This window comes from Photinus pyralis, unplaced genomic scaffold, assembly GCF_008802855.1.
Source record: "Photinus pyralis isolate 1611_PpyrPB1 unplaced genomic scaffold, Ppyr1.3 Ppyr1.4_LG10, whole genome shotgun sequence".
Lineage (NCBI taxonomy): Eukaryota > Metazoa > Arthropoda > Insecta > Coleoptera > Lampyridae > Photinus > Photinus pyralis.
Window position 1 is genome coordinate 14,000,148 of NW_022170250.1, and position 26,756 is coordinate 14,026,903.

A 26,756-nucleotide genomic window follows, 5' to 3' on the forward strand; every position below is an offset into this window, starting at 1 on the left:
ATTAAGCGGCAGAGCAAAGCGATGTAAGCTTTATAGGTGAGTTGATGGTGTTCGTTCAAGAACACGATAACTGCCAAACGCTTGGACCGATTCGGCTCAAACTTTGCACAGTTGACCTATATGCCACATGCCTATTGAAAATGGGTCATTGGATTTGACCCGTATGTAGGGTCAAACCGAGGTGCTCTGCCGCTAAAGGGGTTTATTAATTTTTACACTATGTAAAATTCAACATACATTTCACGTGCAGGGTTGTTATTAAAGAAGCTCTCGCACTCAAACCGTTTGAGATATACACATGAAAGTTAAAAGGCTTCCATTGGAAGTTATTTCACATATTTAGAGATTGAAAAGAATTTTTTTATACAGGGTGTTTGAGTGTGACCGCCATCTTGAATTTGTTTAAATAGCAACATAGAGGATGTGACACGTCATTAGAAATATTATATTTTTCTCTTTCTTACTACCTTAATCATGTATGGTGTTAAATTAGAAAATAAACCAGAAAAATTTGAAAAACCGTTGCCATATTTCACAAAATTAAGATTTACAATACAATAGTTGTAAGGAAACAAACCATACTTTTTACACACATGCTTACTGTTCCTTTCTTTATTTTACACATTCTGTTATTTTAAAGGTATCTAAATTTAAAGTGCAATACATTAGCCAAATGAACGTACAGCAGTTTTTCAAATTTTTCTGCATTATTGAAAACTATACATGATGAAAATAATAAGCTTATTAATGCCCTATCATATGACCCATGTTGCCATTTAAAAAAATTCAAGATGGCGGTCGCACTGAAACACCTTGTATAAAAAATTCTTTTTAACCTTAAAACATGTGAAATACTTTCAAATGGAAGCGTTTTAATTTTCATGTCTATATAAACGGTTTGAGCGTGAGTGCTTCCGTTTCATGTTTAATAACGATCCTGTATAATGTCCTATACCTAAATTATTCTATTTTTGACATTTTAATGTTTATAATTTTTATTGTATATGAGAGCTGCAATTGGGGATGGCTTCCTTTAAGAAGAGGTCCCTGTTTAGTGGACTGTATTGGTATTTTGATAATAAATAAATGCAGGGGGATCATAAACTAAAATTTTATTAAGTACAAAAATTAAAGGGCATTTTGTATAAAGTAGTCTATTCCAAAAATGTTGAGGTTTCTAAATATTGCCTATGCAATATTTCTTCTATAGTAAAAATGATATTAATAAAAAGTGACAGTCCGTAAGTGCTTAATCTTTGTTTGTCGTCTTGGCCAGCTAACAAAATTCTTAAAACCAATGAATGTTTCCAAGAAGATTCCTATGGAATTTTTTAAAAAGACTTCAGTAATTCCTACTTTATAACACTCCTAAGAAAATCTTACGATTTTCATGACATTTTTGAAATTTACTTCTATGGAAATTCCAAAAATTTAAAAAATATTCCTAAGAGATTTTAAAAAAATGTCTTAGGAAAATAGAGAGTTCCGCAGAGCGCCATGATTTTGGCACCCATGTGCATGGTCAGAAAGTCACTTTCTCCCTCATTATATTCTCTCGATAAAAGATTTGATTTAAACCAACAGATTTCTCGATGATGAGAAAGGACCTCCTTGTTCATCATATTCTCCTGGTAGCCAAAGAAATTTGACAAATGACTTCACTGATACTTCTTGTATCTCTTCGTACAGTATATTTTCCTGATTTTGAAAAATTTTAAGCTAAAATAAGCCGTTGAAGTTTTTTCCTTGCTTATGGAAAGACTCCCTCACCCATCATGTTCTCCTGGCGTGGAACGAAATATTACAACATTTCAAAACCATTTTGTTTTCATGACCACGTTTGACCACGAAATGGCATTAAAGTTAAGTCAACAATTTTCCAAGAACAATTCTTTGGCGGTACATCACGCTTTCGTAATACAGATCGGATGAGATTTTTGAAGTAACTTTTTTGAAAATAAGATTGTGTCTTTTGCAGATGGCAATATAACAATAATGTATAAACAAAGCTAATGCTTCAAATCTGAGCATTCTATGATGATTCCTTTGAGAGTTATACTTAAAAAACCTTTGCAGCCGACCGATCAACCGCCCGCCCAAACAGCCAAAGTGAATATACAGTGCTATTTATTTAAAAGTAGATATATAATTACGTGTAATCTTTTTCCCTATGTCTACTTTTAATTTTAAATGACAAAATCGCTTCTGAAGGGCGCCTAATTTTATGCAACTAACATAACTTCTTAAAACAAATAAAGATCTGCTTAGTTTTGTTAGGTTCTGCTGTATTACCAAAGGTGAATATACAGTTACGTGTACTGGGTTTCTGAGTATATTTTGACCCCCCACTTATTTTCATTGATTTTGGTAATACAATCAGGTTTCAAATAAAAGTTTTAAGTATTTCATCTGTACCAACTAAAAATGTAGTAACTGATTGAATTCAATACACAGGGAGTGCCCAACAAAATACATTTTCAATATCTTTAATGGCACACTCTGTATATTTTTATAGTTCTGAGTAGCTCTGTATTTTCTGATTACAAATATATATACATTGTATAACATTAGTTTTATTTTTTAATGACTATTAATTCATATGCGTTTCAAAACAACTGTATACAAGGTCGCTGACAAGTCTGGAGACTGTCGATTATCGGGGAAAATGTACAAGATATTGAAAACATTGATACAAAACTTTAGGGGTTTTTAATGACTACTAAGCAGTAATTATTTTAATTATACAGGGTTGGTCATAAAGGAATGGGATACCAAAATTGGAACACTCTGTATATAGTTCAATATTTTATATCAATTCTTTTAATTTTAAGCAAAATACACAGCGTACCCTGACAGCACACGGCATGTTGTATCGCCCATATGCATATTTTATGTTGTCGTATAGCAAATTGATTACTCTTTTCAAATATCTTAAAAAAAACATAGGCATTGCATTTGAGAGACCAAAGTTGCATCGATTTCCGGTGTGACGCTGGAAGTTTCAATATGTGATCGGATAGATGATAATGTCACATATAAAATTATATTTGACAAATTTTTCGTATCTAAGAATATAAAATTATCTCAAACGCACTGTATAGCAGACCATTTGGATTTTAATAGCAACTGAAATAGCGATATGGATGTGTTAAAACTAATCGTGGAGTCAACCTAGATCATGACTTTTGCACACACTAAAAAAAGAGAAAATAAGGCCGGGGGGGGGGGGCAACCGTTATTTGTTGCGAACTCATGATTTAGTCAACTGACCAGCCAGTATGTAAAGTTGAGGAACCTTGGAATCGGTCGCCATATTAGGTCCCATAAATGTTCTTGATAAATATGATGAATCAAAGGCATCCGTTTATAAATTTGGCTAAGTTGCAGTTCTTCTGACACAGACTGCAAGGTTACAGGTAATTTTTCCATCTGACACATCAAATCTTTTAAATAAAGTTTTGGCACTATGGTGGATTTGTAACTGAGAATGAATCAGTCGGCAGGTGAAAATTCTCATTAATCAGTTTGGAGGTGCGCATTTTCTAAAAATATCAGATGAGATATTACATACTCTGGCCCAAGATCCTAACTACTCCTACAATGATCTGGCTTTTTTGTTGCATTTGATAGCTTACTGCTCTAATGCCTTTCCAGAGTACTTTGGACATTTTCCGGACAGTTTATTAGTAGGGCATAACAAACCATGGAACCAATCCAGAGTCCATTTTAGTATTCAATAAGTTGTGGATGTGTCCCAGGGAGACCTATACTTTCTCTTTGAAGGTACTGCCTTGCTTTGTTTTGACTTCACTAACAGAGTTTAGTCACTACCATTAACCTTTTGGGAGTATCCTCTTCCGACAGTCCATTCGCGAGATACTCACAGTTGAAGTTTTAGTATCATCCATAGCCCCAGTTTTACTCTCTCTCATTTCTCAAACTTGCAAAGGCTGCTTTACACGACGCTATTCTTAGCGTATATTTGCTTAATCCTACCCCCAATCCCGCTAACCTTGAAGGTTCCTTAACGGTTTTTAGTAAATTACGGGCACAAACACGAGACATGGGTTTTATACACTGTCAAATTTATTGATTTAGGCTGACCCCACTACAATTTTGTACAAAGCCGAGGAACACTACTTAGAAATGAATGAAAGACATGCAACATGAAGCACACTTAATAGACAAAACAATCGACAATCAAATTAAGTGAACGGGGAAACTACATTAGTCACACGAAAAAATGTACAGAAAGCGCAAAAATCGACTTACCTTGACGCCATTATCAACCCTAAGTCTCCACGAAGGCCTGCGTTCATACACAGAAGCAGACTCTTCATTATCACGCGTAGGAACAGTAGGTGCGGCTGTGGTTATAGTGGCAGTCACACTCACACCGTTAGAGGAATCGGCCTTAGTTGAACCCGTATGTTAGCCAATGTGAAAATTAGGACAGATAAGATATACAGAAAATATATTTATTTGACCTCGATCGTGTGTAGATTAGTAAATAAGCGACAAATTCGTAATCAATGTTAAGATTAATGCATGTTTAAGGTCAGATTAAAAAGACCATTAAGTCGCCATTTTCTGTATACTTAAAAAAATTGATTTAAGGAGAAATCGGTTACCTGTTCATTGTTGTTGGTGTTATTATTGTTGTTGTTGACGCCGGTCTGGTTCTTCTTTTTAACGAGCTGTTCGGCAGATTTGATCTCCTCTAGCGTGACGCCTTGCGTGGACCGCCGAGTTTCGCGTACTCGCTTGGCGTGCGCCTTTCGCTGCGTTTCGCTCTCCTCGTCCCTTACGGGCGGCACAAACGATCTGTTTTAAAAATCGGCGTTAAATCGCTTTCTGGTCAACACAACGCTAGCAATTAATGACAGAAAAATACAATCAATTGTTAGTACAGAGAATGATCGATCAACACCCTATGAATTACAAACGTTAGACTATACTAAAAAAGCAAGAACAAACTAATTTTAGACTATCACTCGTTCATACTTGAAGAAATTTTTAATGACAGCTAATCTAGTTCCACCCGGGGTAGTGGGGGTTGACGGAGTTGCGACAGAATTTGTAGGGAGGAGCGTCGTCGCTCCCAAAGTCAACTTTAAACCGCTGTGGTGATAAGTAGATCGTGAGTATTAATCTGTTACATTAGAATTACATGTTTACAAACCTCCGGACGGGTTGATTGCCAGGTAACGGACTGGTAGGAGTTGGAGAGTTTGACGAACTTGTTGTCACAGACGAAGGTGTACTGCTAACGGTTGTGTGATCAATTGTATTTTCTTTACCGACACTTCTAGAATTCCAATCGTAAAAAATATAGGTAAAAAATACAATAACACACAACTTAACAAAACATTTACATATTCATATCGTTATTGTTTTTGTTCAGATTACATATAAGCCATTCAGGATTGTTCTCAACACGTAAGGTCAAAATATCTTATTTGTTAGTGGGTGCTAGCTCAATCAGGTATACTCGGTTTCAGTAATAATAAGCTCATGAATGGCTTATATTGATAAATATCAATTAATCAGACTGGGTCTCCGTTTTTGACAGGGCGAAGCAAATTTGAGTCACGGTGGTCTTCCAATTAACTGACTATTTTCTAGAAATTGGTTAAATACACACAATAAAAGACTGAACTATACGTGAAGTTGTGAGGCCCTAGCAAGGATGCTGATAGCAATTTTATTTTCGTAATGGGCGTTTTATTATTGTTCTGGTTCTGAATAGATGCCACTTAATTTCAACAAAATAAATAAGAATGTTCACATTGCGCAGCCTGCGCATGCGCACATTAATCTGACGTTTACAATATGTGATACGTTTGCTTACACTAAAAGCATCTTTGGGTAAAATTTCAAAGAAATACCTCCATAAATAAGAGTTGCCATTGCGCAGTCTGCGCATGCGCACAACTGATTTTTACTATATGCGATATATTTGCATTCCCCAGAAGTATTTGTGGTTAAAATTTCAACAAAATATATTAATAATTAAAGAAGTTGACATTGCGCAGCCTGCGCATGCGCAATTTAATTGACAAGATTTTCCATGGCTCAGGTGCTAGTGCTATTATACGCTACCGAATGCAAAAACGACGAACTTAATATCTTGTAAATTGTAGGAGCAGTTAAGGCCTCGGACAGACGGACGGACAGAGAAAGTGGCTGCAATAGGCGCACCCAACTTTATTGGAAAACTGGACCGTTTGGGAGCTGTTCCCTAAAGGTCCCAAAATTCCATTTCTTCCTTAAACCTTTTTTCAGGAACTTTCACGTCACTAACAGATAGATGAACGAAACTTGGAGCTTTGTCTAGATTTTTTGGGCATGCCATTTGTGATTTTGTAAAAATATTTCCAAACCCACTGTTAAAACGGGAGTGCAAAAGAATTCTAATCTGAAATTTGACATCTGGTGGTTTTTAACATGAAAAAATTAGTTTCTGTAAAACAAAAATTCCAACTACACTTCTTGATAAGGATAAAAGTGGTCGGAATTTCATCAAATTTGGCGGTCAACTGCTGAACAGTTTTTTCGTACGATTTTACTATGTGGGACTATTGGGTACGTACCTTCCAAACAAAACATTTTAAACAGTTCAGTTCAGTTGTTTTTTGTCACATTCGGTTTAGCCGGAAATTTGCTTAATAATTTGATTTTTAAATGGGACTGTATTGTTTTGTTTATTTAGACTTCTGAGTACAATGACATGCTACTTGCCATTTTTGACAGAGGGCCTATTTTTGTATAATTTTTTATTTTATTCCAAATTTCATTTTTTTACCTTAAAAAGTACCAAAATTATAGGAGAGAGCCACTTTTGAGAATCACCCGGTATAGAAGCCACAGTGTTTGCGTACAAAAGAGCTGGGATTTTCTAGGAGGGCACATAGTATAAAATATACAATTTATTATTAAATAATCAACCAATGGCACAAACCTGCAGGGAATGAAATTTTGATCTGCTGATTTTGAAAACAAAGAATGAAAACAGCAAATCAGATTTTAGCTTATGGCACTTCGCTAAAAAAAGTTAACAAATTTGCTTCACCCTGTTAAAAATGTTAACAATTTTTTATATCTGCGTGGTCGTCTGGTATGAGAAATGGCTTTAGGTGTCAAAAAGTTGGAAATCTCTACCAATATCAGGTACATAAAAGTCCTAAGAATCTTAAAATATTTTCCAAGACCTGTGTCATATATGTGAATTAGGTGCTAAAAGTTACTAAAAATTTGCTTCATTTTCAATTTGGAAACATTTGACACATTGTTTTTTAACACCCACATGTTAGTAAAGGAGCTATTGCATTGGAGTAAAAAATGACCCTCCACTTTTTTACGGTAAGTACCTAGTATACGTTTTGAAGTACCAGGAATCCCAATCAAACCAAATCTCGATGATGTCAATTCGTCTGTACTCTCATTTCTGGCTAAACGACTGAACCGATTGGAACCAAAGCTTTTGGGCAGAACGCGCATGCGTAGGTATGCGGATGGTATCTGTGCTAGCCACAGAAAATGTTTTTTTAAAGATTTAATCAAATTCGTTCAGACTGAACGAACTTAGTGATTGGTAGAAATTAACTTAGAAACACAAATTGTAACCACAGCAAAATCTATCCATTTGATTAGACTAATAAAAAAAGTGGAATACACCACCTTTTTAAATGAACCAGACACTCAATGCCATCTATAGCCCAAGCTGCCCAGGTGCAAAAAATTCACTCACAGTAAGCCTCCTACGAAACCAATCTTTACATAAAAGGCGATAAAGACTAAAATTTAAATCGATAGCCGGACAAACTGAGGTATCTCGTCACGCAGGGGCTATTACTATAAGGCATTTACTACCAAAACTGCAGGTCAATAGCAGAAAAAATTGACGTTAAAATATACAAGATGTTGCATTTAAAAAATGCCAATTTTGGGTTAAATCCACGAACTTATAAATTAAGATGGACTGCTGATCAAACAGTTGCATAGAGGTAGAAATGGCCCTAGCATGGGCGCAGCCATGATGTGCATGTTTTAGGTATTTTCTAGGGGAATTTTCCTAGTGCTCAAGTTTTGAGACTATTGCAGCCTTGGAAAACATTGGGAAAATGACATGTGTCACAGTAATTTATTTAGGAAACGTGAGGTTAATGTTTGTTTATTAGTTGATTTGAATTTCGCGCCAAGTGAGTGCACATCATGGCTGCCCCCATGTAGGTGTCATTTGTCAATTCAGCATAAGCAGTTCATCTTAATTTATAAGTTCGTGGTTAAATCTCAGAAACGGTAGTAGAACATTTTTTTTAGTACGCCACTGGGTTTCTATGTAAAAATGTCTAAAATCTCACATAGTACGATATGATAACATCCCAAAAAGTCAAACTTTTCGATTTCACCCTGTATCTAACAAACGTAACTACATTGATTCTGTTTGTGGTATTAAACATTTCATAAAAAAGAGGCGCGAAAACCGCAACTCTGTATCTTTAAAAACACCAACATAGAACACTGTACAGGGTGAGTGAAAGATTGCGCGGAGTAACTTAATGCCTTGAAGATAAGATTTTTCCATAGAGTGCTTTTGTATTATGATATGGTTGAATATTCTCCACATTTAAAAAATATTTGTTATTATGCAGAGTGCACTCACAAAATAAGGCGCCCAAATAGTACATTTTTTTGAATAGAACCCCCTGTATTTGAATGCATTTTTGAATTCTACGTGTAATTTTATGTCTTTTTTATTATATGGTTAATATCCGAAAAGCTAGTAGTTTTAAAGATACAGTCAAGTCCGTCTATAACGAACCCGTTTATAGCGAACTCCCGGCTATAACGAACTTTTTTGAGGATTTGTACTTTGGCCATCGAATTTGCGTCTTTTCTTATATTGCGAACCTTGGATATAGCGAACCTGTTTCTAAGACAAGTAAGGGTTCGTTATAGCCGGACTTGACTGTAATTCGATTATCAAGAAAAATTGGGCATTTGCAAGCGTCAGTATATTTGTCAAAATTATTACTTAAATTTTGATTCCAGGTTTTATATCTTTTATCCTGGGGTCAAATAAATACATCTACTATGAAACATAAAAAATATAGCTTACAGGGTGTTTTTTTTCTAGATCCAAAGTTACAAAACTTCATATTAAAAAATCTCACTTTTTTTAAATGGATCACCCTGTATATGTTTCTGTCATCTTTTAGCTCCTCCAAAAATCTTCAACTTTTGATAATAATCTCCTATACCTATCTCTGATGGTTTTCGAAATATCTTGGTTTTCCTGGGTTTTATATTCTAACCTTAAATAAGTTATATGTAATTTACATAATAGTGAAGTGGCATTTTTGGAGGAGTTAAAAGATGGCAGAAACATATACAGGGTGATCCATTTAAAAAAAGTGAGATTTTTTAATATGAAGTTTTGTAACTTTGGATCTAGAAAAAAAACACCCTGAAAGCTATTTTTTTAATGTTTTATAGTAGATGTATTTATTTGACTTTTACTTAACCCAGGATAAAAGATATAAAACCTGGAATCAAAATTTAAGTAAAAATTTTGACAATATATACTGATGCAAATGCCCAATTTTTCTTAAAAATTGAATTATCTTTAAAACTACTAGCTTTTCGGATATTAACCATATAATAAAAAAGACGTACAATTACACGTAGAACTCAAAAATGCATTCAAATACAGGGGGTTCTATTTAAAAAAATGTACCATTTTGCGCCCTACTTTGTGGGCGCACCCGGTATAATTCCAAATATTTTTAAAATGTGGAGAATATTCAACCATATCATAATACAAAAGCACTCTGAAAAATCTTATCTTCAAGGCATTAAGTTACTCCGCGCAATCGTTGACTCACCCTGTACAACCGATTGAATCTGAGAAGCAGCTGTCAAACAACATTCTTTTTTTAATACAAAAAGTAGAGGTTTTCTGCCACATGGTACAATATCTGGCTTTACTTGCTAGAAGTCCAAAGGTGGTGTCGTATTCCCAAAGGGGAAATCAACACGAATTTTCGTATGCACTCAGAGATATCCAACTTCCTTACACACTGACCACCCTGTATTATTACTGGGAATACTTGTACTAGCATTTTACAACTAACAATCATTAATAAGGGTCAAACTGAAACACGTTGCGATACTTTCAAACACAAAAACCGGGAAAGTTACATTTTCTGGTAGGAGTGAGTATTTTTTAATATCAGATTGTGTGGACCATGGAAAGTTTTAGTACTCTGTTCGACAGTCGGTATTAATTGCTAGGAATGATCAATAAAGACATGAACAAAATAGAATCATGCATCCGAGTCTTCCATTTTAAAAGCAACAGTTGCTCGATACATTCCAGAATGACCCTTGTGAAATGTAATACTGAAATTGAACGATTAATAACACCCAAAGCATGCACAGCAAGCAAAAACTGACGGTAACATAAAATACGAATTAATCGCATGCAAAAACGTAGCATTAATAAATAACTAGAAAATAAGTTAATAACGTGCATACCTGCTTTGCCGCCCGACATTGTTAGAGGGAGCAATAATGTATGGGGATTGGGAGCGTAAGGATTGGGAATTGTTCTGGGATAACGAGCTGGCCCGAATGCGTGCACGCAGCGCTTGATATTTCGTGTAGAACCTAAACATGCAAGCAAGTGTCAGCTTCAGATGCATTCAGCTATACTACTTTAGAACATACGCTATCTGACACTAACTATATCGAATTGTTAATACTGTGTAGAACGCCTAAAATACTTTCTCTAATTATTAGTAAGAATTTAATCTGCAATTGAAATAAAATTGCGCCAATAAAAATTAGTGCTACAATGCTACAAAAAGAAAATGTTACATACATTCTAAAGTAGTATTAATTATTAACCCTAAAAAATAAAAGATTATAAAGAAAGTAGAAGCAAAAAATATTTGAAAATTTGTTAAAATCGACGAAATTTCTACCGAACAATGAAACTTGTTAGAATATGGCTCCCTTGCAAGATGAAAGCAATAAGCTTAATTAATAAGTAATAAAAAGCAAAAATCAATTATTTGTTAATATGTAATCGTTAAATATTTGCGTCATTTTGCGTAGGAGTTAGTAAAGAAGATTATTGTTCGTTAATACTTACACAGGATCGTTTTGGAAACTATTTGTCCTGGTTAATAATACTTCGTTTTCGTTATTAGCAGCGTTTTCACCCGTACTGCTCCGATCTCCTGTTGGAAAAATATAGAAAATAACCATTTACAGTCTGTACTATTTAAATTAATCAACTAGTTTTGTCTATGAGAAATTGCGCCATCTTGTGGTAAGTAGTTATTTTAATAGAATTTGCTCATTTATCTTAAATCTGACTGAAACCGATGTCTATGGCTTACTCATTGATTACAGAGACTAACCTTTAGATTTATAAAATCTGAAATGAATAAGATAAATCACCAAATTCTATTAAAATACTATTATTTGGAGTATTTCCATGTCCTACATTTAATTTACATTATCAAGACTGAATAGCAGTTTTCCTATTTATCACGTTGGTCGTCAGGCAGGTTTGAAAAGTAACTATGAGAAATGCAAACCGCATCACTCGTGTCTCTTTTAGTTCTCAAAATATCCCCGAGAAGCGTCGAAACAAGCAATTTGGTACACTCTGTACACATTCTGCCAGAATTAAAGCCACTGACGAGTCTAGAAACAGAAGAGAAATCACCATGCTCCTAGAATTTAACAAATCAACACACCAACTATACCGTGACCTCCATATAAATCAAAAAGAAAACTTTCTATTGTACTCATTTTCTGTCTAAAACGTCATGTTTAACGTTTAAAATGCGGGATTGTATGTATGATTGTCTACTTTAACTTGAATAGCTACTGCTGGCATTCTGGCTTACACTTTTCCGTGTTAAATTAATGAGGAACAATGTTGAAACAAAGTCATGCCCATTGATGTTCTTTAGGTACATGCAATTTATCAGTTTACAAGTTGTTAGCTGTTGTCTCGTGTTGCCATTTTTATCGATTTCACGATTGTATCTGGGGAGCTTAATAACGTCACGTCACCGATTTATTTCTAGTATTTGTGTGTTATGCCAGATTTTTTTTCTTGCTGGATCTTTTTTTCCCTGGCTTTTTGGTTTGAATTTGCTCCGCGAAACCAAATTTAGTGCGTAATAAACCTCATTTTTCTGATTTCACTACCTCACTCTCTGTTGCAGTCCATAGCTATGTTGAGTCAGCAAGATCTAGATACCTGTGGATGTTTTGTTGAGGAATGAATGTAAAATTGACATTCTTGTAAATTTACGTAAAAGAGTAGAATGTGACACGTCATAATTTTTCTTTTTTTGTCCTCTATCTCATTCCGTAAAAATCCAGTATGGATACTGAAGCTACCTATTATTTTTTCACACAAAATGGCGCATAAACTACCTTGTTATGAACAACATGCATCTAAACTTTAGCGTTCTTCAAAGGTGCCCCCATTGCAACTATCATACAATAGACAAAAAAAAAATTGAACGATACTCCCAAATATTAAATGACCTCAGAGTATCACTACTGTGTATTTCATTAGGAGAATTCTAGTCTCACTTTGAACAAACCCTAAAGTTTAGAATACACTATAATATAATTACAAAAGCGTCAAAACATGAAATTCTTATATCAAATTAGCCAAAGCGAATACTTATACTCACTAAAGCTAGAAGTTTTGATAGGGTCAACTTTGGTTTGTCGTGTAACAGGCCTCCTCCACGTCGGCAGATTGTCGTCCGAGTTATTGTCGGCCAACGGTTTCGGCGGAATAGTAGGGGCGGCGGTATTTACAGATATTTTCACAGCCTCTTCGTCGTTATTCGTAATTACTTCGTTATTCGTTAATGAATTTACCCTATTCTTCTTATCTACAAAAATAAAATCGACAATGTCACTTCACAATTAAGTCAATTTCTAGTGTAAGCAATCGCAATCTTGCGTAAGCAGTTGGCATCTACATAAATTAACGAATTAGCTGCAATGATAGAAAGATGCACATTGCACATGTTAATTGTCAACCAATAACATGTTAATTCCTGGGGCATTACGGGGTTATTTGATGAACATTAAATTTGTTTCAAGTAGCTAATTCTAGGAAGCTTAGGGGTTTCATTTTAGATTCAAGCAGAGCCGAGTCGAGCGTTCTAAAAAACCGCTCGAGCGACAAGCACTCTAATTTTCTCAAAAATGCTCGCGAGCATCGAGTTGTTTTGCAAAGAGAAACTGCTTGCGAGTCCCAAGCACTCCTAAAAGTGCTCAAGTGGTTTATCGCGAGCGTTCGGAAAAAGTGCTCGTGACCGGCGCTTAATCCATCAGCGCTTGAGGGCGATTAAAAGCGCAGCGAAAAAAAAAATCGCGCACCAAGCGGCCGCTCCGAAAGGTGCTCGCGAGCGGATCGCGCGTAACCGCTTTTTCGAGCGAAACGCTCGCGAGCAGTACCCAGCTCTGGATTCATGGTTATTGTAATTCTTTGCAAAAAAATTGCCACATGTGTTTACAAACCCAGTCAATTTTGAGTTTCGTGTTAGTTTGGGAAGTCGAGCAATAATTTTCAATTATAAATACTGGGTGACAGTTTTATTTGTTTCTCTGAAATGTTGCGTGACATTTACACATGTTCTTTTATATAAGTCATGTTAGGCTTCCAGCACAGCAACTATTTTTCTGCCCAACGTGTATGTAAAAATATATAGGGTGTCCCATTAAAAAATTGTTTTGTTGTTGAATATGCTAAATTGTTTTTCCGCTTACACATTTACTAATTGAACCGACCTTGTGTAATAACTAGTGGTAGAACGATACCGATATTGATATCGGTATATCGGCAATTGTTGCCGATTATCGGTATCGTATCGTATCGGCAAGGTAATTGCGCCGATATATCGGCAAACAATTTTTTTAGCTGTTTTAACTCTTCAGTGCATAAATGAAATACTTTATTAAAGAAAATAAAATGTTTTATTCTAAAGTTAACATTTTTACTAAAAAAGTTAAAAAAAAAACAACAAAAAATATACCTAATATAGCAGGTTCTAAATACAGTATATACTTAATACTTAAAATTTAACTTTTTGATATTATGATGCAAAAACACTAACATTTCAGCCCTATCTGCATTTAGTCTATTTCTTTTAGGCTCGTAAATATTACCCAACGCCATCTATTGTTTGCCGATACGATACGATACGATATATCGGCACGTAAATATCGGTATCGGCCGATATATCGTATCGGCAAAAAAAAGTGATATCGTTCTATCACTAGTAATAACAAAGTTAGCAATTTTAGTTAGAACACACTGTATACTGTATATTATATATCTAAACCAGAATTGATGGAATAATTAGAACAAACTAACATTACTACCACCTGGTAATGTCTAGAAGTGAAGATCTTAAAGCATGCAAAAGCAGGTTACTGCATGCGCACATTAAATTTGTGCTCTACTTTTTTGGTTGCAGGTGCAAGTAAGTGACAATTATCAATTAAATTTAATTGACCTGGCAAAGGTCAAGGAAGGTGACCAATTACATAAAGTGAACATTCATGCAAGACATATTTTTGGCATCAGCAGTATTCAAATATACGGGTGCAAGACGAAACTACTGAAAAAATGACAAAAACGTAAATGCGCCGAGAAAAAAAAAGAACCAGAAGATGTTACCCTCATCCGTACTATTAACAGAGTTGGACTCCGTATCACTACTGCTGGTGTCAGACTCTGTTTCACTTTCACTGGAGACATCCATTCCACCTTTATACGATACAACGGTTTTATCAAATGCCACATGTACGATTTAATTGCGATAAATGTTAACGTACCGATTTCCAAAATATCCTTTTCCTTCTCCTCGATTTCGACTTCGATCCTCTTGAGTTTCGTCGGCGTTTCGGGTTCCGCCGAAATCTCGGATCGCTTCTTAGCCTGCCTCCTATTTAATACTTCCTCCTTGTTTTGATTCTTCTGGAGATCCTCCAAATATTGAAACATGTCGGTGTCCGCAACGTCGAAAGCAGTCTGACCCTGAAATATGATCACTAAAAACACATGCAAAAATAATATAATTAGTCCAAAAACTGGGATATAATAAGGGGCTTTTAATAAGTCAATAGGAATATAACAGGACGTTCATGTCAAAAATGACAGTAGCATCACATTAATTTACGATCGCCATTTTGAAATAGTATATTATACTCAGGAACTAAGTGTGCTGGGTGCTTGTGCTTTAGTCCTGTGATATACAGGGTCATTCTTGACGAACGTCAATTAGGAAGATATGGAAAACCTTTGAAAATGAAAATAAACTGATAAGACCCTTGTCTTGGTACATGATGAATTGAACTAAAATATTTTCAAGATGGAGCCACTTCCGGAAATACCGGAAGTGGCCATCAACTTTATTATTTTAAATAGGGATCCCCTATTTTTTCTACATTTTCCGATTCTACGTCGAATTTGGAGTACAACGATACCCCATAGTTGACCCTTTGCTCCAAGGGCTTCGTCGATATTCAAGTTTTTATGTCAAAAATTGAATTTGCAGGGGTAATTTTAAAAATGTATTATTCGAAAACGGTGAGAGATATTGCAAAACAGTTTTCAATGCTTTATTATGGAAAGATCGAATTTTCTTATGGTATACAAAACCGTCTAAAAAAGTGAGACTACGTCACTTTTTCACAGCTCTCAACTTTTAAACTTTAAATTTCGGTAACTCCATTTTTTTAAATGGCACCCCCCATTTTGTTCTTCACCGTTGTTTTCCTTTTTCCTAGACGTTTAAGTGGCACCATCTTGAAAATATTTTAGTTCAATTCATCATGTACCAAGACCCTTAAAGAACTTATCAGTTTATTTTCATTTTCAACGGTTTTCCATATCTTTCTAACTGACCCTCGTCAAGAATGACCCTGTATAGAGTAGTATTCTGTGTTTGGGGAACATTGTAATGCCAACCTATTAACAAAATAAAAAAAATCATTTTAAACCACAATAAACGTTGGAATTACGTGTTTATTTTAGAATGTATTTTACAAAATATAGGTTCTGGAGGCAGAGTTGGGCGTGGTTTAAAAAATAAAACCAAAAACCTTTAGCGAATAGGTTTTTTTTTTAGGTTACCTGCCGATCAAAATTGTGGCAGTTTACGTTTACATTGTGACATGTTAAATTTGACAAACGGTTTGCTACCGTATCGCGTTTTGCCACATTAGTCAATAAAAAATCCGCCAATTTCATAACGAACAATTATACAAGCATAACTTGTGTAAGTCTCACTGCGACTTTCTGCGCCCAAAGGTGTGTAACCCAAAAATGCCATCGGGTTTACCAAGAAAAAGTAAGCAACTTATTTCTAATCTTATTCATTATTTTGAACGAGAAAGAGATAATGGTGGTCCACAAGACGCAGCAGTAAGAGAGGTGAGTGGTTACTTTAGAAAGAAGAAAGATATAGACTAGATTTCGTAGAAATTTTTCTGGCGCCTGGAAAACTAAGGTCCAGTTGCACAAAAATAATGTGGTGTTAATAAAAGATTAATTTTGATCTGAATGTTAAGGAATCATTCCGATCTTGGCAGCGCGACTCACTCTGACTTTGGACTGCCAAGATCGGAATGGTACCTTAAAGTAGAATAATGGGTGTTAGATAGCGATTGGTATTAACCCATCCCAGTTCCTAACACTCGGATCAGGATTAAACAGAAATGAAATCGGTTTGTGCAAACGGACCTAAGTTTCTTATTTGTGAATACGAAGTCTGCATATCCTGAAAATGATTAACAATCAACTCACACCACCTTTCTTAGTTATGTGTACCGAAGTAACGTGGCACCCGCTTTTTGTCCTGAAGTTTCATACCCGAAGTTATGACCACACTGTATATTTGTGAAGTCCGCCAGTTTTGCTGAACACCCGGTATCTAGAAGCGTTTTAAGTTGGGCGCTTCGTTACTAAGTAGTTTCGTTTTCATTTTGTTTAATTGTTTGTCTTACCGTCGATAACGATCGATCCGTTTTGCAACCGTTGCTGTAGGAATATTTAAATTGTTTTTACAGCCGCCGAAAGCTCTCGTGCCAGGGAAGAGAGAGAATCAATTTTCATAAGTTTTAGGTTTGTTAATAAACAATTAATCGATTTTAGTTTTCTAATGGTATACAAAAATATCAGGTGATAACCGAGTGCGCCGCTTGCCATTATTCCAAGGAACAAAACGGCATTGCTAGACTTTCGTATTTGGAGGTTTTATTTGGAGTGTAGAAGAGAAATATAATTAGCCGTAACTATTTAAATGGGTTACAGATAACCGCCGATTTAGTCGAGAGTACATCTTTTAGGTGCGCGCTTAAAAAACTTTGACAACAGTCCCATATTTTTCCGATGGCTTGTAGCTACTCCTCTGTTAAGTTCAAGGTAAGTTTTGTGTTACTTTCCGTTTCACTAATTATAAGGGGGGGGATATTATTCGCTTTCCCGCTGCTTCCGCCGATTGGTGTTTTGATGCTTTGATTCCCGCTAGGGAGTTTTCTGTAATTTTTTTAAGTTGTCATAAGTGACTGCCGCCATCTTTTGAACCCATCTGATTCCTGGAGCTGCCGTTGAGGTCACACCCAAGACCGTTGCTATCGCCCACCTCGGCTAGGCGCGAGGTGACTGCCCAGGTCCGTTCGCCCGTATGTTTCATTCCGCCCACTGCTGCTACGGTCATTCGCTCTCAGGATATTAATATATATATATAATTTATTAATTTGTATTTTTATTTATTTTTCTGTTAAATTACCATTATGATTCCGCTAATATTTATTTAAGTTAAGTTCGTCGCACTGGAGTCTGAAAAACTTACGTATTTCTGCATATTCTCAAAGCACGCGAAGGACGATTTTTCTAAAAATTTCGTGAGAAGATAACGGTATGTATTCTTTACAATGTTTAAAGTATATTGAAAGACTGACAAAAGTTTAAATATTTTTAAATTAGCATGTAGTGTCAATAGTATTGCGCCAACCACCAACGGAGCGTTAAAAATCTCAAAAGTTGATAGTATGAAATCGGAACTAGAATGTCGCGAAAAAATCAAGTTTAAGTAGGTGGCAGTGTAACGTACGTGCACCTGACAGCTAATACTTACGACATAGTTTTTACTATCCATATCTGCAAAATGTTCAGTTAATATTTTAGCGGATTCTTTTTGGCCCCAATGGGCAGCTGCATGTAAAGGCGTCCATCCGTCAACATCTTGTTTATCCACATCAGCGCCACACTGAAGTATAAGCCTGAAATGATTGGCGTAGTCTCAGAAAACCCCACGATTCCTGTGACTACTTACTTGATGACTTTCACATAACCTTTCGCCGACGCTACATGTAAGGCTGTCGCGCCGGTCTTTGGATGAATCGAATCTACCAGATTAGAATTATTCGCCAGCCACTCTTTCGCGTCGCCAAACATTTGTCTTTCCTCCTCAGATCTCGCAGCATCACAGTCAACACCTAAACGAACTGGGTAAAGCAAATATTCGATAACGAACTCTATGTCACCTTGTTCATCGATTTCGCTTTGAAGAAGGTCCTCCATATCCTCACATTCGGCAATATCAAGCGGTAGCTCTCCATCATTATTGACGGCGGCGACGTTCGCACCGTGTTCTATCAAATACTTGGCTATCGACAAAAAACCACAACTGGCAGTCGCATGTAGCGGCGTCCAACCTTCATTGTCACCTCGGTTTACTTCGGAACCATGCTCCACCAAAAACTCTACCATATCCAAGTTGTCGTCTATACATGCCTAAAAAATAAAAATATCGCGTAAATTGTTGTGTATAATTTAAAAAAATTAAAATGCACCTATGTATCCAGTATTGATATAGCGGTCTAAAAGACCAATATCCAAATATTGACTAAACATATTTGTCTGGTGCAATTATCAGTGATTCTTTGTGATAAACAAAAATTAGCCAGGAACGAGGTCATATATAAATCATCCAAAATATGACAATTGAATTAACTAAAAGAAATTGAGAATACATACAACTATTCAGGAAATGAAGCGAACTGGCATACTTCACCGATTTATTTTGGAATTTGGCAATAGATTATTTTCTAGGAACTCGTTCATTATTAGTTACATGTCGGACGGTTTCAAGATTAAGTGATCGGTTAATATTTGTTAATAGATTAAAAATCAACACGAGGATTACCTAAATATTGACAATATTAAAATGAGAAGAAACACGCATTTTCTAGGGATACTTTGCAATGATTTTTTTCATATTTTCAAACGCCAATTTTGGATTTATTTTTATGTTAAAAAACACACGTATTGCCAAATTATGTTGTTCATAAACTAACATTAAAGAGTGAATTGAAAAAATATTTGTCTCAAAATGTACAAAAAATAAGGGTAATTTTGTATAGTCTATTCCAAAATTTTTCTATTGCAAAAATGCGACTTTAGGTGGTAAGGAAAAGTGACACTACTTTAGTGATCGATTTTGTCTCGTTGCCATTACGATGAACCCATCCTCTAAGAGTCTAAAAGATTCCCATAAAAATTTTTAGTTCTTCAAACCCTTTCAAAATTTTGAGGATTTTCTCTCTAAGAATTTTTCAGAGGTAGCGTTTAAGGGCGTTTGAAAATTCTTAAGAGCCTTGAAATACGATTTAATAATGGTAAGTCTCTAAAAGCGTTTATGAGTACTAATGGTCTTGTATACAACTAAAAACACCTGATGGCTGCGTTTTAGGTTTAGGATCATGAAAAACTTTTTATGAAGAATAACGTAATGTTAATAATAACTTTCAGATATGCTGCGAATAAGTGGACACACTATATAAAAAGTTTCATTATTTGGCAGGACTTATTGAATTTTTTGGTACTTACGTGTGTCCGGGGCTGTTGTGTAATGTGGGATTGGCACAATAAGCGAAAAATTTATCGCCGTGAATGAATCTGATTGCATTGTGTAGAGTTACTTGATTGGTGGAAAAGGTTTGCGTCTAGGGATGGGTGTTGATTTAAAAATGTAAAGTAGCGGGAAGTTGCTTGTTCTGGAAGAACCGTCCGATAATTCGCGTTGAGCCGTAAGCGAAGTTAAATCAACCACCTGTAAATTACCGTAGGGTGCGTTTTATCCACCACCAAATGAGAACAAAACATCTGAATAAATAGATAACACATAACGCTACGTTCACACGAAGACATCAATTTCTAAGCCCGATCTGATTTTTTCACGTTGCAGTGTAGTCACAATCTTATAGTGGTGGCGTGGTGCACTACTACTAATTTTCATTTGGGATGCGATTGATTACGGCTCGCATCCGCGCACTCTTTCTCATAATTTAGGTGGTGATTTAGCATCAAACCACTCGTTTTTGCCGCACGCACCACTACTATTGCAATAAGCACATCCCTATACTGTTGAAATTTCCGTATCTGTGAAGCAATTCGAAATTTGTATGGTACTACTTGCTTATTTGTGGAGCAATTTGATCGAAATTTTTATGGTAGGTCCTAATAAAAGCGAACAAAATGAACGTGCCAAAAATCGTACTGCGCATGCGCAACATACAACTTCCTTTTGTGAACCAATTTCTTCGAAATTTGTTCTACTAATAAACGCAAACAAAACGAATGTACTAAAAAAAAACGCAGTGGACAACTGCTTTATTTGTGGAACAGTTTAATCCAAATGGTAGGTTCCTATAATTAAAGCAAACAAAATGTCTCGCATTGGAAAGTAGAAAACGCCAACTAGAAACCTCAATCAATGGGGGAACCTCGAACCCGTAGACACAATACCTACTGAAATAGTTAAAGGGATAGATCGAGGGATAGATGTTCCAATACAGTCTTGAACAAACCGACAGTACCATAAGCCAGAGATTAAATAACACTACGCCAAATATAGGCAGTCGGAACACGTGATCTATCTATCTAAGAACTCTGTACATCAGTGGTTCCCAAAGTTGACTGTGTTCAGACCCATCTAACAAAAATTTCCAGTCTTGGTACCCACCTCTTACATAAAAATGTAGGAAATTTTACGCTCTTTTCAAAAACTTACAAATATATAGGGTGGTTCGTATGAAAAAAAAAAAAAAAACAAATACCCTGTATTAAAAGTGTGTTTCGCGATGGATTCTACATAGTGATCTAAGAATAATTTTGCCAAGGTCAATTATCTTTAATGATAAGAAAGACGTTAAAGAAATCGACTAAATTCGAGAAACGCCCCCTGGCGATAAAACGATTACAGATCGACTGAATTATGTTCGTGCCAGTAATATTCTCTTTAAAACTGAGCTCTTTTAAAATAAAGGAAGTTTCCATACAAAATTTGAACCACCCTGTACAAAAAACATAGTATATTAAATTCTCTTTAAAAATATAACACACCATGATATTAAAAAACAATTTCAAAACGATTTTTGAATTTTTTAATTCTTTTGTGCGATATTTTTGAAAAGAAAATTTAATATTATACGGATTGCAATATACAGAGTGTTCCATTTCACAAATAAGGTTAGATCTGATACCTTTATCTCTTGATCCCGTATACTTACTCTAAAATCGGTAGATTGTTTAACAATCATTATAAAAAAACATTTCTCTGCAACTCTTTTAACTAAAAAAATATAGTCATCTTGAGATTAACAATTTTGTGGTTTTCTCCCGTATTTCTTACACGAGTGAACATTTTGATTTTAACGTTTTAAGTTTTAAAGTTTCAAAAGACGCTCATATTACTTTGTTGATAGCAGTAACAACTAATCCTTTTTTTTTTATTGTAAATTTATGTATACTAGGGAGCCCTAAAATAAGTTATAACGACTTCTTTTTTTAAATGAAAACACATTTTTAATTTCATTTTGAAATTTTACATAATCTTTCATGTACACGGTGCCCCAATTTCGACACTTTTATAGGTGCACTTTTTGGACTAAACTTAAAATGGTAGGATCAAAATTTGAAAATATTCGCTCGCTTCAGTGATAAGGAGAAAAATAAAAAAATTGCCAATTTCAGGATGACCCTATATTTTCTTAGTTAAAATAGAAAACAAATGTTTATTACCAAAGTTTCATGAAAATGATTGTTGAATTTCAAAATTTTCAAAATAAATATTCAACATCAGGTAAAAAACTTATTGGACTTAACCGCATTTTTTAAATAGAACACCCTGTATATTTTAGCCTAAAAAATACCATAATAAATTCTCTTTCCAAAAATATACATGATCTATTTTTTTTCATTTGAACATTTTTTAAATTTTGTTTTTTTTTAAATTCCCTGTATCTTTTTTAATAGTATCCCTGGTGTGACATATTTTTGAAGACAGACTTTAATATGCTATCTTTTTTACATTAAAATATATGTATAGGGTGTGCTAGTAAAAAAATGAGGTTAGATCCGATATCTTCTTTACCTGACACCGTATATTTATTTTAAAGTCGACAGACTATCCGACAATCATTATACCAAAACCTTCGCAATACAAATTTTTTGGATCTCTTTTACCTAAAAAAATATAGGGTCATTTTAAACCTGACAATTTTTTATATTTTTCCCTGTATCTCTTATGCGAGCGAATTTCAAATTTTGATTTTACAATTTTTAGTTTGACCCAAAAAGAGCACATGACACACCTATAAAGTAATGTATGAGTATTTTTGTACACAAGAACCAGTTCGGCTGATCCTATATTACTTTTTTGATTCATGATATTAACCTTATTTTTCTATTACCCTGTATATATAAATTTACACTACCTTATTAAAAAATTACAATCAACAGATCCGTTTTTTCGAACACGCCTCCATTTAATTACTACTGATTTTATACATTACTTCTGGAACACAGTGTATAACGATTACATAACAATATCAATAAGATACAAAGTCATATCAAACAAGTTGTAAATCAGCATATGCATGATTAAAGCGCATTTTTGGTAATACAGGTCCAGTATTTTATTAGCGAAGTTTAAAATTATTGATCTCACGAGTAATTTTGGCTGCGTTAAATAATTAATTTTATTTAATTTCAATTGAGGGTAGGTCTTTAGTTTATAAAACAAATGACAAAGTAAATAATTAAGTTTTTATACTGGTAGCGCTATCTAACGGTAAAATTATAGCACCTACGAAAACCATATCGAAATTATTTTCTTAAACTATCGATCTTACAAGTAATCTAACTCAAAATAGACTAGAGCCTGTACATCTACACTATAGCAGAAAGCTTTTTGATATAGATAAAACCTTTAGAATAAACGGTTTTATTCAACAAAATTATTGGTAATGACAATATAGGAAATGACATTAAAATAACATTACAAACTAGATTAGAATGAGGCAATAAATAAGTGTTTGTATATTACCACACTTTTAGTGATAATTTGAAGTCTCTAGCTATTATAGTTGCTGAGATCTCACCCGACAGCCGGCCAGCCAGCCATAACGAATATAACAGCGTATTTTTTCAAAAATGCGTTATAAATTATATTGCAGTCTGGAGAAATCGTCGATAGTCTATGGAACTAGTTAGCAGCGACTTAGCAGTCAATGGAATTCCTGGGCAGCCAACGTAATTCATGTGCAGAATGAGGCAGTCACTAGAAGTACCTAGAATTCACATGTCGTCCTTAGAAGACTTTGGAAATTGTAGAAAAATTGGGATTTTGGCAGTTTCCACAGTGACACAATCTCGGACACACCGCTCAACTAACAATACTACGAAGATACCTTAGTTATAAGTGTCGAAAATGGGACACCTATTTTGAAAGTGTCCCCCCAATCGAATTTCACTACAGTGGAATCCCGGTAATTCGAGTTGGGTGGGACTGAAGGTATATCGGATTGTGGCTGTCGAGCATTACGTATAATGAATACTTACCACTCTCTCTACATTTAAGACCGAGTTTAAGACTGTCTAAAACAAAACCAAAGACAAAATTTTCCTCCTTTGCTAAACCTAAGCAGTAAGTGATATGTCATAGTAAAAAATACTTTTCCCTCGACTTTTCTGTTTAAGAGTAGGTTACAGAACTCTGTTAAAGTTACGTAACGAATGGCGGTTATTGGTGACGGATCTGATAGGTATGTACATCATAAGACTTTGATATTTTTTGTTTGTAAAATAATAGTAAGAGCTCGGGTAAGAGTAAGTGTATTTACTATTATTGCAACTAGTGTTCATATCAAAATTAAGTTGTTTATTTTGTTTACACTAAAACTATTACTTCAATGGGATTAAGTCAAGTTCAGGTACAACTGCCTCCCGGTCCCAGACAACATTCGGCTGGTGAGTCCAAAACATTAAGCAATACTTTTTCTGATACCTATTTACACAATGATCATTTACACATTATTATCACGTTCTAATGGTTTGAGGAAAAATAAGGAAAATGGTATCACAATGCAACAAAGTAAAGTTGAACCTCAGGCTACTTACTCTATTTACAAACACTGATGCTAATGTAAATAACATTTTCCTGTATAAAAACCACAATTATCCAGGATATTACATATCGAGTTAATGATGTTACATTACAAAAAGAAATACAAGGCCATCTTAATCAATGATGAGTGGATATGCAAATCCCAACCTGCAAAAAGACCACAATGCAACCGAACTTCAACACCTAAACTGCAGTCACCAATAGAAATAAAACCTAATTAATTTATTGGTCCCCGGTCAAGATAGCTGGCATTTTACAGTCTATCTGTCTAGACAATGCATTAAATTTACTCCTTTATTACAAGAATGCATTTACATCCACCGCCACTCTCTTACCCGATACCTAAATTTAAAAATCCTTTTCATTATTCGAAGATCATCGGTTATAAAATAAATTTATATTTATACATTCCACTACAGCTGTTTAACACCGGCTAAGTGATGCAGGATTTTTTTTGGTGATCGATCTCGGAGTATGTACTTCCGTATATTGGGAAAATAAAATGAAGAAAACTGTAATCTAAATTTAAACCCGGGGGGAATACGTCAAAGCTGGTCGAAGCATTTCATTAATCCCAAGTTTCTCGCCAATACTGATTTATACATTCGGAGTCTATTTTAAAATTTCAATTGCTTATTAGTACAAAGTTATATATAGAAAACTCTTACAAATGCCTCCACTTTTTTTCTTGTTTTATGTGAATGCAAAGATGACATAAGCCTCGTAAATTGTATCGAAAATATGTTTTGACCTAGATGATCACGATTTAATCGCAAACTAATTAGATGTAACGAGGGAATTAGATAGTGTAAATTCGTTATGCCAGCTCTATCTTATCATTATACAAACAGGTTACCATGACCACTGCACCGTGATTCTTAGTTAGAGAGTCGTGCGAATGCCACTTTGCTACGAATTTTGGATCTCGGTAATTTGAATTTGATCACAATCACAGACTGTTATTAATTAGAGGCCATTGACATTACTGATGACAGCTGTTAAATAATGTGGGAGTAACAAAGGTATTATCATCCAAGAGGCTAATTAGATAACAATTAAAGGAGACAACTTTTAATTACTCAGCTGATGGAGCCATATTGTTGGTGTGGATTTAATTTAAATTGGAACATCGCTACAGGTGCGCCCTTTTAGAAAAAGGCGTCCATTCCTAAAATTCTCGGAAATTAGGTAGTTACCTGATGTAATGCCGTCAGGCCGTCGACGTTCGCCGTGTCGATATCGGCCCCCTTTTCGATTAGGCGTAGCACTTCTTCCTTGTCACCCGCGGCACACGCTGCCAGAAATACACAACCGGACGAGAATTTCACTTTTTTAGGTTTTTGCTTTGGCGTTATCGACTCGCGATTCGTATCCGATTCTTCCCAACGCTTTAATTGTTCTGCCCTTTTAAAAAGGGCCGAACTGGAGCGAGTCTCTATGGACATGTTATTTAATACCACTAGCACTCCCAAACTACCATTACGTCTCTTTTACTTAAAGATTCACTCATTGACGTATAGAGGTTACAATTATCGTACGCCGGTGGCGCCATCTCAAAGGGCAGCTTTATGAGATAGGGTTTATGGCGCGAATATAAGCAAGTAAATCTTCTTTTGTGGATGCAAGTAAATTATTTCAGCAACAGCTGCATTAATTATAATTACTATTCCCTGCACAAAAATAGTACATTAGTCCCATCAGCGCGAGCGCATTATACACGGCCGAGGTGGAATGTGATACAGGCTGTTCCGCACGAAAAGCGGGCATGAACCATATGACAATCAGCGCTGCGATGTATCACTAACGTTAAACTTAAGGTAACTTGCACGTTAAGTTTCTAATAAGTACATCACAGGGCTGTTAATTGTTTTTTTAAATTTTTCCATACCTATTCAGCTATCATCAACGGTCCTTTGCGCTCTCTGCTTCTCTCTGTCAGCAGCTCTTCTCTTCATAATCGCATACCCTTCTCTTCCTTGCCTGAGTTCTCCTCAACACTTCCATTCAACACCTCTCTCAACAAACAGTCTTTCCTTAACACAATACACAAGTCTTTGTTTCTGCTATGGTATTCAGAAACCCAATATGTTATTTGCGGTCACGATTCCAGTGCCAGCTTGGGGGACATCCAGGATTATTACATATTTTCACACCATATCCCTTCTCGCATGTTGTCGTATACATACATGGTGTAGAAACGGTTTACGCACCATATGGTTTTCAATGGTA

At 35.3% G+C, this 26,756-nt stretch overlaps 1 protein-coding gene across 7 annotated transcripts; it reads right to left on the reverse strand.

Annotated features, from left to right (window-relative positions):
• Positions 1 to 2,932: 2,932 nt before the first annotated feature.
• LOC116161593 (protein phosphatase 1 regulatory subunit 12A-like) lies at positions 2,933 to 26,059 on the reverse strand. Of its 7 annotated transcripts, XM_031474986.1 has the most exons (13): positions 25,724 to 26,059; positions 18,604 to 18,853; positions 18,393 to 18,555; positions 18,195 to 18,339; positions 14,890 to 15,091; positions 14,732 to 14,821; positions 12,729 to 12,935; positions 11,159 to 11,246; positions 10,540 to 10,671; positions 5,183 to 5,308; positions 5,005 to 5,121; positions 4,632 to 4,824; positions 2,933 to 4,413 (listed from the first exon to the last, which is right to left on the reverse strand). In XM_031474986.1, the coding sequence occupies exons 1-13, from the start codon at positions 25,970 to 25,972 to the stop codon at positions 4,228 to 4,230; spliced, it is 2,148 nt and encodes a 715-aa protein (XP_031330846.1). In that variant the 5' UTR covers positions 25,973 to 26,059; the 3' UTR covers positions 2,933 to 4,227. The 7 variants fall into 7 exon arrangements, with proteins under 7 accessions (XP_031330846.1, XP_031330849.1, XP_031330850.1 ...); XM_031474989.1 differs by lacking the exon at positions 10,540 to 10,671 and having other exon boundaries at positions 2,934 to 4,413; positions 25,724 to 26,058; XM_031474988.1 differs by lacking the exon at positions 5,005 to 5,121 and having other exon boundaries at positions 2,938 to 4,413; positions 25,724 to 26,058.
• Between the last annotated feature and the right edge of the window lie 697 nt (positions 26,060 to 26,756).